At 45.3% G+C, this 11,187-nt stretch overlaps 1 protein-coding gene across 3 annotated transcripts; it reads left to right on the top strand.

Annotated features, from left to right (window-relative positions):
• The first annotated feature begins 100 nt into the window (after positions 1 to 100).
• Positions 101 to 11,029, top strand: SF3A2 (splicing factor 3a subunit 2). Of its 3 annotated transcripts, none has more exons than XM_081319066.1 (9): positions 101 to 276; positions 2,684 to 2,835; positions 3,894 to 3,965; positions 4,886 to 4,932; positions 5,952 to 6,061; positions 7,246 to 7,295; positions 8,012 to 8,152; positions 9,373 to 9,441; positions 10,653 to 11,029. In XM_081319066.1, exons 2-9 carry the CDS (start codon positions 2,710 to 2,712, stop codon positions 10,980 to 10,982), a joined length of 945 nt encoding a protein of 314 aa, XP_081175192.1. In that variant the 5' UTR covers positions 101 to 276; positions 2,684 to 2,709; the 3' UTR covers positions 10,983 to 11,029. The 3 variants fall into 3 exon arrangements, with proteins under 3 accessions (XP_081175192.1, XP_081175193.1, XP_081175194.1); XM_081319067.1 differs by lacking the exon at positions 101 to 276 and adding an exon at positions 919 to 1,078; XM_081319068.1 differs by lacking the exon at positions 101 to 276 and adding an exon at positions 1,371 to 1,543.
• The last annotated feature ends 158 nt before the right edge of the window (positions 11,030 to 11,187 follow it).

Below are 11,187 nucleotides of genomic sequence, written 5' to 3'. Positions count from 1 at the left end.
CTTCACTCTCTGCTCATTTCCCCTTCCTAGAGCAGACGCCTGAGAAGTTTCCCCCCCCTCTTCTTCGGCCCTCCGCTTGGTATCATTATACTTCCGGGAGAATACTTCCGGCCGCCGACGGTCATCCAACCCGGAAGTGAAAGCCAGTACCGCTTTGGGCCTGGACACTTCCCGCGGCGGTAAGGCGGACTCGTTGAAGAACCACTTGGTTCTTATTTCGGCCGATTCGGTGTCCCTCGGCGGCCGATGAAGCGAGAAGGAGTCGGAACGGCACGGGTGAGGAAGAGGGAGAGAGAGTGGCAGCCTTGAGATAAGTGCAGAGCTAGGAGGCCATGATGGAGAGTTAAACCAGGGCAGGGGTAGGCAACCTCGGCTCTTTTATGACTCATGGACTTCAACTCCCAGAATTCCTGAGCCAGCTTGGCTGGCTCAGGAATTCTGGGAGTTGAAGTCCATGAGTCATAAAAGAGCCGAGGTTGCCTACCCCTGAACCAGGGGGTGAGAAACATGCGGGAGGATATAACTTAAGTGGTGGTGAGGCTGGAGTGGGAGTAGCAGGACTGTTGGGAGGAGAAAACAGGCCCCAAAGCTTAGCGAGAACTCAGCCAGTCGTGGGAAGGAGGGCAAGAGAGGCAAATACCCTGCCTTGGAGGAAGGAAGACCTGCATTGCCAGCACGGGAACAAGCTTGTAATCGTGCAAAAGGTGGGGAATAACAGTGTTGGAAGGGACCCCCTGCTTAGGCGGGAAACCCTATATCAGAGGTAGGCAACCTCGGCTCTTTTATGACTCATGGACTTCAACTCCCAGAATTCCTGAGTTGAAGTCCATGAGTCATAAAAGAGCCGAGGTTGCCTACCCCTGAACCAGGGGGTGAGAAACATGCGGGAGGATATAACTTAAGTGGTGGTGAGGCTGGAGTGGGAGTAGCAGGACTGTTGGGAGGAGAAAACAGGCCCCAAAGCTTAGCGAGAACTCAGCCAGTCGTGGGAAGGAGGGCAAGAGAGGCAAATACCCTGCCTTGGAGGAAGGAAGACCTGCATTGCCAGCACGGGAACAAGCTTGTAATCGTGCAAAAGGTGGGGAATAACAGTGTTGGAAGGGACCCCCTGCTTAGGCGGGAAACCCTATATCAGAGGTAGGCAACCTCGGCTCTTTTATGACTCATGGACTTCAACTCCCAGAATTCCTGAGCCAGCTTGGCTGGCTCAGGAATTCTGGGAGTTGAAGTCCATGAGTCATAAAAGAGCCGAGGTTGCCTACCCCTGCCCTATACCATTTCAGTCTCTTCTTGAAAACCTCCATTATTGGAGCACTTAAAACCTCTGGGAGGCAAGCAGTTCCACTGACTTAATTGTTCTAACTGTCAGGAAATTTCTCCTTAGTTCCAGGTGGCTTCTCTCCTTGACTAGTTTCCCTTCGTTGCTTCTTGTCCAGCCCTCGGGTGCTTTGGAGAATAGGTTGATCACAGAGGATAATGTTCATTGGATAATGAATGACAGTTAATGAGACTGGAAACACTGGAGGCAGAGTGGAAAGTGGAGGTACACTATTGAGCAGAGGGAGACTGATTGCATGGCAGGGGAAGGAGGCAGGATGATTGTAGATGTAGCAGAGGCCAGAGTTTTGGTTGGAAGGAAGAAGGTAAAGCATTGGAGAAATATTTTCTGTCTTCCTGCACACCATGGAGGAGACGTAGCCAAGAGAGAATGAAAGCTTAGCCTGGCAGAGTTGAAATGGGAATGAGCATGAAGCAGAGGAGAATGATACACACCTCTATGGCAGCACCAAGCACAGGAAAGGTCATGTTTTGTCATCATAGAGACCGATTGTAGTGTATGAATGGGTACTTCATTTCCCTACAATATTGAAGTTTGCTGGTTGCAGCATTTTTCTTTTGAGCTCTTATTCTTGGTATAATGGTTATTAATTGGATTCATTATAGTCACCCACGCCAAAAGACTTGCCCTCTCACTTAAGTTAAGGCTCCTCGCATGTCATGCCAGTGTCCTAGTGAAAGATTGTTACTTTGCTTTTGTTTCAGGATTACCATATTTCAGTCTATTAGGGAACCTTGTTATTAAAATTTGTTTTAAATTTTTATTTCTGTTTGTCTAAACAATTAAAGTTTCTTATAACAATTAGGAGTGGCACAATGGCTCAGGTAAGATGTTGGGCTTGTCAGTTAGAAGGTTGACAGCCCAGGTTCGAGACCCAAGTGTTATGCAGCAGTATAAACTCCCGTTTTTGCCCCAGCTCTTGCCAACCTGGTAATTCAAAAGCATGCAAATGTGAGTAGATAAATAGTTCCACTTCTGAGGGGGACGTGGGAGAAGGTACCAGTGCTCCATGACTGTGGTAATGTCTTTGGACAGTGCTGGCTGAGTGGCCTTGCAATGCAGATGAGCACCACCCCCTAAAGTCAAGTACAACTAGCAGAATGAAATCTACAGGGATTCCTTTTTGTAACAATTGAGATACAATTGATTTTACCTATTTTAACTTTTGTGCAGATTTTCCTCATTTTCTCAGGATATATTAAGACCAAGACCATTTAGGCAGCACCTGAGTCTACTCTAGACTGACTCTGGGCAGATCACAGTGTAAAATACAATATAGATAGTCCTTCAGTTACCACCATTCAAGAAGCCAACTTAAATTTTCTCTGACTCTTTGATTCCCAGAGTTTTGAAGCACAAAGACTTCAGTCATGGATTTTCAGCACCGTCCAGGTGGAAAAACAGGGAGCGGAGGTGTTGCCTCAGCCTCAGAAAGCAACAGGGACCGCAGAGAGAGGTTGAGGCAACTAGCCTTGGAAACGATAGATATCAATAAGGTGAGCTTCTACCTTTTTGTTGTGTGGTGAATGAAAAGTATAACATAATGAATAAAGGACTGATTAATCTATTGGTCCATAGCCACTATCATTCAACTGGGTGTTACACTCAGACTGAGCGGACCAGGTGCAGGTCCATCCTCTGCCACAAGAGTCCACTGCATGACTTCTGCTGTACACTCTCATCTCAATCTCACCAGCTGTTTGCAAGGATCAAATTAAGGGGGGAAAGTGTGATGCATGCCACAATGAATTCCTGGAGGAAAAACAGTATGTACACTTAATGAAGAAAGGCCTACTTAAGACGGAACACATTTTTCAACAGCCTGTCTCTAGTTTAATCCTCATGTCTATAAAATGGCATTTTTACACCAAACATTCAAGGCTCCTCCCCTTTTCCATCAAAACTGCTCTGAACTACATCAGTCCAAAGTGTGGTTTTGGGGACACCCAGAATTCCCCGGATGCAGCACCCTAAGGTAGCAGATTTGGGAAAGACCTCTCTTTGGTAGCTACCAATTAGAACAGACAGCCCTGGGGCTAGTAACGTATATATTAAACACATCTGTTGGGTATATGCATCTTCCGTGGATATACATCATTTTTATTTTCACAAATACCATAATAGCAACTTGGATATAAAAATTACACGTGGGAGGAAGCCACAGTTGGGACACTAGATTTTAGTTCAAGGTACTTCACTTCTAGAAATCATCTGTAGTAGTTTGTTTTGGTTTTGTGCCTTTTAAGTCAGCACTGACGTCTGGTGACCGCCTGGACAAGTATCTGCAGTTTTCTTGGGAACATTTTTGGAAATGGTTTGCTATTGTCATCTTATCAGCGCTGAGAAAATATAACTGGCTCAAGGTTGCCTGACTGGCTTTGTGCCCAGGACAAGAGTAATATTTATGGTGTCCTGATTCCTAACCTGGAACCTTAACCATTATATCAAACTGGCTGTCTCACATATATAGCTTGTGTGAAGTCTACACCCTGGGGTATGGTTCATATGTACTTTCTATATTGCCTAAACTTAACCTTTATTTTTCCCCCAACAGGATCCCTATTTTATGAAAAACCATTTGGGGTCTTACGAATGCAAACTTTGTTTGACACTGCACAACAATGAGGTGAGGACTTATTTTTGCAAATGCACTTTATCCGCTAAGAAATGGTGTAATTTAGCAATGTTATTGTGAATGCCCCAACCTCAGCACAAGTTTTTCTGGAAGAATTGAGTCCTGCTACAGTCTTTCTAACATTCTAAAACCTGCTAGTTGGTTTAATTATTGACATTGTTTTATTTGGCTATGGTAATTCTTTATTATTTTTATTTATTTATTTGTATCCCACCTTTACTATTTTTGCAAACAACCCAACATGGCAAAAATATTCAATACATCTTCCTCCTCCTATTTTCTCCATAACAACAATCCTGTGAGGTAGGTTGGGCTGAGAGAGAGAGAGAGAGAGAGAGAGAGAGAGAGAGAGAGAGAGAGAGAGAGAGAGAGAGAGTGACTGGTCCAATGTGACCCATTTGGCTTTCATGGCCAAGGCAGGATTTGAATTCACAGTCTCCCACTTTCTAGTCTGGTGCCTTAACCATTAAACGACCCTGGCTCTCTTTATATTATTTATCCTTGTATTGTTAATAATACTACCAGAAGTACAGGCAGGATTTCGAAGAGGCAGAGGAACTAGAGATCAAATTGCTAACATACGCTGGATCATGGAGAAAGCTAGAGAGTTCCAGAAAAACATCTACTTCTGCTTCATTGACTATGCTAAAGCCTTTGATTGTGTGGATCATAACAAACTGTGGCAAGTCCTTAAAGAGATGGGCATACCAAAGATTTTAATTAAAATCTTTTTAAAAAACACTTTAGGGAGAAGTTTGTCTCAGAATTGGCCCCTTGACAGTGCAGAGTTAAAGCTGAGCTGGAGATCTGAGATTGCCTGACTACTGATTCCCTCCCAGCTCTATTCTTGAGAGGCCAGGCTTGACCTAGAATTTAACTAATCTCACCCACCTTTTCTTCCTATCCAACAGGGAAGCTACTTGGCACATACCCAGGGGAAAAAACATCAGACCAACTTGTAAGTTGCTAATTGCAAGCACCTCTTTTCTTTATTTTATCTAAACTTCTCTCCTCCCCCCCCCCCATGTTCCCCTATTCTTGCAGAGGCCAAAAAACCTATACACTCTTCGAGAGCAAAGAGTGTCTTGGGAACCAGCTAAAGGTTTGCTAGTTACAAAGACACAATTGTCTTCCTCTAGCCTTGGGGCAGTCTGTGATGTAGCATTTTCCATGACATCTGTCAGCCTTCCCTCCACCTGATAAGAAACTCTCTTTAGGAGTACTCCTGAGGACTTTGGCTGTAGGGACAGTGTGTCTGATTTTTCTTCAGATTGTGCCCCTGTGTATATGTGGGCATGAGTGCGTTGTCTGAAGCTTCCAGTTGAAGGCCAGTTTCACAGTTAAGCTTTACACGAAAGTTTGTTTGATCTCGGAAGCATCCCTAGTAAGAATAGTTGAAAACAATTTGGATAGTTTTGTTTATGTGGAGGGGGAACCAAGCCAGAGTGTATGATGATGATGATGATGATGATGATGATAGAAGGGACCTTGGAGGTCATCTAGTCAAACCCCCTGCTCAGGCAGGAAACCCTATACCATTTCAGACCAATGGCTGTCCAATCTCTTCTTAAAAACTTCCAGTGTTGGAGCATATATTGCTTCTTGTTATTCTGTAATTTGTTCTAAGCAGCCTAGGATATTTCTACGAACAGATAGGTTTCCAAGGGTTGTTAATAAAGTGGTGGGACCAATAATGAATTGACTTTACTCGACCGTCTGGATTTATACTAGACTAGTATTTTTTTCAAGGGGGCATATGGTGGCTCAGCAGTTAAAGACGACGAAAGCTGACAGGCTGGGTTCGACAGTTGTGCAGGAATAATTTTAAAGACCTTATGCAGAAGTGCTTAAATGTTTATTGTCTTCCCACCCCCCCACCCCCCCAAATGGAGGAGAACTCTGTAAAAGAAATCCCCCCCGCCTCCATCTTTTCTCAGGGTGCTGTGATGACTTTGTTCCCCTTCCTTTCATTTGCAGAGCTCGACGAGCAGCCAAAGAAGCCAAAGAGGCCCCAGCTCAGCCTGCTCCAGAAAAGGTGAAGGTGGAAGTCAAGAAATTTGTGAAAATTGGCCGGCCAGGTTACAAAGGTAGGCGTGGCTCCAAGCTTCCTGAGACATCGTCTCACCCTGATGGAATTAGCCCGCCTAGCTCCTGCTGGCAGAAGGGGCGGTGCTGCAGACCCTGTCAGCCAAGGAATTTTGTCTGGCAGGGTCCAGAAGAGGAACCTTTTCTGCCTTGGCTCATGTCCTCTAGAACTTCCCTTTCCCCTCCCCCCGCCCCCCGAGGTCCGATCTGTTCCCACCCTTCCAAAAGGCCTTGAAGACATGGCTGTGTCAACTAGCCTTGGGGCCCTAATGGGATTGTGACATGTTGGAGGTGGCTAATGCAGTAGAAAACACCCTCCCTCTCCGTCCAGCTTAGTTGTATTTTAATTCAGTTTTAAATTAAAAGTCTTTATTGTTTTAATGTTTTATTCTGAATTTTATCTAATGTCTATAAGATGCCTAGAGGGATGCGGTGGCTCAGTGGGTTAGGACGCTGAGCTTGTCGATCAGAAGATCGGCAGTTTGGCGGGTCGAATCTCGAGTGCCGCGTAGCAGAGTGAGTGCCTGTTACTTGTCCCAGCTTCTGCTAACCTAGCAGTTCGAAAGCACGTAAAAATGCAAGTAGAAAAATAGGGACCACTACGGTGGGAAGGTAACAGCATTCTGTGCGCCTTTGGCGTCTAGTCATGCCGGCCACATGACCACAGAGACGTCCTCGGACAAGCGCTGGCTCTTCGGCTTTGAAACGCAGATGAGCACCGGCCCCTAGAGCTGGAAACGACTGGCACGCAGGTGCGGGGGAACCTTTACCTTTTACTATAAGATGCCTAAAGTCGTTTCTGGCGAGATGGGTAGCGATAGATAGATAGATAGATAGATAGATAGATAGATAGATAGATAGATAGATAGACAGACAGACAGACAGACAGACAGACAGACAGACAGACAGACAGACAGACAGACAGACAGACAGGACAGGACAGGACAGGACAGGACAGGACAGGACAGACCACAAAGTATTCCTTTGGAAACAGGTGAATTTGAAATGGGTTATTTCAACCATTTTGGCTTCCAATGTGCTTGAAGCAGCCCTCGTAGTTCTTTGAATGGGACATTCAATAGGAGGTTTGATTCTGAGTCTTGGAGCCCAGAGCTGATGAAATAAAATTATCCTGTCGCAAATGTCTGCTTAGCATGCTGTCTCTCTCTCTTATCCATCCTTTCAGTAACCAAGCAGAGGGACCCAGAAACTGGCCAGCAAAGCCTCCTTTTCCAGGTAAAATACACCTAACTTTCTTTAATTTCTTTAATAAAAATTATGTGCGGGGTACTTAAAACCGGTTGCTTAGCGACAATTTGAAGTTACGACAGGCCTGCCATGGGGCTACTTCAGGCATTTACAGCCCTTTGCACCATTCCATGGTGACATGACTGAGTTTACGGTGGTTTTGCCAAAAGACTGGCACTTGCTTCTAGTTCACCATTGGTTCATTCAGCAACTACCGCACTCACTTAACTGCTGCAAAAAAGGTGGTAAAATCTGGCCAGTTACGTGACTGACCTGTTTTACGACCATCAAGACTTACCATGATGGGCAGGCTCCATTATGGTCATAAGTTGAGGGCTGCCTGTATTTTTTTTAAAAAAATAAGTTCAATAAGTGACTTTGGTCCAGTCAAAAAAAAACCATCAACTTTGGGGGTCCCTGGAGCTCTCTGAGCTTGATTATTCTGTATGCATTTTTCTCTGTCACTCAGGAGAACAACCAAGCTCAGTGAGCACCAGGGACCCCCACAGTTCAGGCCTGAGCTACAAATGTTCTTTTCTATTGGTATCTCCACTATTCATGAAACTGAGCATAGAAGAGGCCTGCTCTTTCTGTCGCTTCCCTTATTTTTCTCCTCGGCTAGTCTCCGTATGAGCAGGTAGTTGGATTTGTTGGATTGAAATGGTCCCTCCAGCTTCCTGTTCTTCTGGCTCTGCCCCACACAGATCGATTACCCAGAGATTGCTGAAAGTATCATGCCGAGACACCGTTTTATGTCAGCGTATGAGCAGAGAATTGAGCCTCCCGACCGGCGTTGGCAATACCTTTTGATGGCAGCGGAACCCTATGAGACAATCGCTTTCAAGGTAAAGTTCTAGTCTAGCCTCTTTTGTGCCATTGTTGGGACATTCAAAAGGATAGATTTAGTTCTGGAAAGTTAAATGCTTCTGGGAAGGGATTTGGTTTGAGGGCTTTCAGTTTTGTAAAGGAACGGAAGGGGAATGACACAGATCAGAAATCTTAAGGTTATGGTTTCTATTGAACTTTGTAACGAAAATCAATCTTAACGGTTCTGGAATTTCCATTTGCGTTGGACGTTTGCATCGTGAGATCAAATTCCCTGAAAACAGAATTTGATTCTCAAAACTTCCCTGGTTGGTTGGTTGGTTGGTTGTCCCTTCTCAACGAGACACTTCCTGATGATGGGATGGATCGAACGAGAGACAGTATTAGTTTCTTTCGATTGACAAGTACTGGCTGCTGCTGTGTGTCAGACACAAACTCTGGGTGCTGCACTGTGAGCATTGATGGTTTGCAGCATATTAGTTATGGGGTGCAAAACTGGGGCCTATTGGTAGTCATAGCCCAGTCTGTGAAACAAATTAGACTAATTTAAAGATCCTGGTTTTCCCTCCTTAGATATGCAGAGTTAATTGCTAAAGACAATTGCAGAGAATGAATGCTTGCTTTCACAGGCAATCTTAGCCACTGATGGCAGGGTTGAGGCATGATAAATTTTCCCTCAGCTTTCCAAGGTAGAAAGCACAAAGCAATGAATTCAAGTCTCACCTTAGCCCTGAAAGCCAGATGAGTGACTTTGGGCCTTTCCCAGGAGGCTGGGAGTTCCAGTCCTGCCTTAGACATCAAAGCCAGCTGGGTGGCTTTGGGAGTCCCTCTCAGCCCAACTTACCTCACAGAGTTGTTGTTATGGGGGGAAATAGGAGGAAGGTATGTTGGATACGTTCACTGCCTTGAGTTATTTATAAGCATAATAAAGGCATGATACAAACAGAACAGACAAATAATGGAGAAATTCCACTATGCTGGAATATATTGATGTATTGCCCCAATTCCAGCAGGGTGGCTTGATTTTTCTTCTTTCGACAGATGTAAAATCAAAGCATCTTCAACTCTTTTCTCTTTTGGCTTTGATAGAAAAAAAGATGCTTGGGTTTTTTCCCCTGCTATTATTATCACTTTCAACAAACTGCCCGACTTCTTTCATAGGCTGTTGAGCACAGCCTTTGATGTCCTGTGATGCAACAGCTTGGCACCTCTCCTAACCTCTTCTCTTCCTCTTTTGCAGGTGCCCAGTAGGGAGATTGACAAAGCTGAAGGCAAATTCTGGACCCACTGGAATCGGGAAACAAAACAGGTAAACGGTTAAGAGGTAAAAGCCACCAACTGCCCTTGTCCAGGGGAGCTGGATAGTTTGAAAATTCCTTTTAAACACCAACCTCCTTTCTCCTTGGCAGAGGCACTGCTAAGAAGAAATGTAAGTCAGAACCAGAAAACTTAATTAGCATCATTATTAGAAAAGTAAAGATGGCCTCGCTGGATTATAGTTTGTTTAATCCTAGCTATAGGAGGGTCAGCTGCCTTTGGGCACAGCTGCCTTTAGGCACAAGCACCCCTGTGGCTGTTACGTAGCATAATACTCAGAGGTGGATCCTTTGGAAGCTGGAAAGATCAGATATCTTCCTCAGAGACAGAAGCTCTAGAACAAAATGTATAAAATAATGGATATTTCTGTATCATATAAGTACAGGTAGCCCTCAACTTACAACGGTCCATTTAGTGACTATTCGAAGTTACAGTGGTACTGCAAAAAAGTGGCTTATAACCACTTTTCACAGTTACAACCTTTGTAGGTAGCATATCCATGATCATATGATCAGAATTCAGACGCTCGGCAACTGACTCATATTTATGACGGTTGCACTGTCCCGGAGTCATGTGATCACCTTTTGCGACCTTCTGACAAGCAACGTCAATGGGGAAGCCAGATTCACTTAACAACCCGGTTACTAACTTAATAACCAGGTTACTAACTAATTGGCTACAGTGATTCACTTGACAGCAGTGGCATGAAAGTCGCACAATGGGGCAAAACTCACTGAACAAATGTCTCCCTTAAGAGAAATGTTGGGCTCAGTTGTGGTCATAAGTTGAGGACTATCTATATCTTGGTATCCTCCAAATCAGTTGGAATGGCAGAATTGTTCCCACACGGCTAGGAATTTTGGGAGTCACAGATTGAATCGGATCAGAAGGACTCAAAGCAAACTTCTGTGGTGGCTTTTCCCCAGCCCTGGTTTTGAGGAATCCTTTGTGAAGATCTAACTCAGGTGGGGAACCTTGGCTCTTTTATGCCTCGTGGACTTCAACTCCCAGAATTCCTAAGCCAGCATGGCTCAGCTTGGAAACCTCTCCCTTTCCCCTCAGCATGGCTGGCTCAGGAATTCTGGGAGTTGAAGTCCACGAGTCATAAAAGAGCCAAGGTTGCCTACCCCTGATCTAACTGGATCCTGGCAGTCAAGTAAAAGCTAATGTTTTTTTTCCCCACTCCCTTTTTTCCCCTTTTAGTTCTTCCTTCAGTTTCATTTCAAGATGGAGAAGCCACCTGCTCCTCAAAGTATCCCGGCACCAGCTACTGTGAAGCGGCCTCCCCCGCCCCCTCTCATGAATGGCCTGCCCCCCCGACCACCACTCCCGGATTCTCTCCCACCTCCTCCTCCTCCTGGGGGCATGGCTCTGCCTCCCATGCCTCCCCCGACAGGGCCCTTGCCCCCAGGCCCACCCCAGTTGCCCCCAGCCCCTGGCGTCCCTCCTCCTGCTCCGATGCCCCCGATGCTGAGACCCCCTCTCCCCACGGAAGGACCAGGGAACATTCCTCCACCACCCCCTACCAGCTGAAATGTCCTTTCTCTGGCATTTTTTTAAAAAGGCACCTGTTGATCTTGTCTCGTTTCTTCCCTTGTGTATTTTTTAAATACATCAGTGACTTCAGTTCGGAATCCCGTGGCTTCATTAAAAAGACCTCTTCGTTTCCCCCCCCCTTCTAATGAAGAAATATTAATCCAAAACATTCATCCCTAGAGCAGTGCTTCTCAACTTTGTC

Source organism: Vipera berus (assembly GCF_964194415.1).
Source record: "Vipera berus genome assembly, chromosome: 1".
In the NCBI taxonomy this organism is placed as follows: domain Eukaryota; kingdom Metazoa; phylum Chordata; class Lepidosauria; order Squamata; family Viperidae; genus Vipera; species Vipera berus.
This window is presented reverse-complemented; position numbering and strand designations above follow the sequence as displayed.

What these genes read in the sequence shown, in the direction of transcription:
- SF3A2 (XM_081319066.1), top strand. Translation starts at nt 2,710, where the DNA reads ATGGATTTTCAGCACCGTCCAGGTGGAAAAACAGGGAGCGGAGGTGTT. An exon ending in TGGCCGGCCAGGTTACAAAG is followed by an intron (nt 6,062 to 7,245) that starts GTAGGCGTGGCT and finishes CCATCCTTTCAG; the next exon opens with TAACCAAGCAGAGGGACCCA. An exon ending in AGCAAAGCCTCCTTTTCCAG is followed by an intron (nt 7,296 to 8,011) that starts GTAAAATACACC and finishes TGCCCCACACAG; the next exon opens with ATCGATTACCCAGAGATTGC.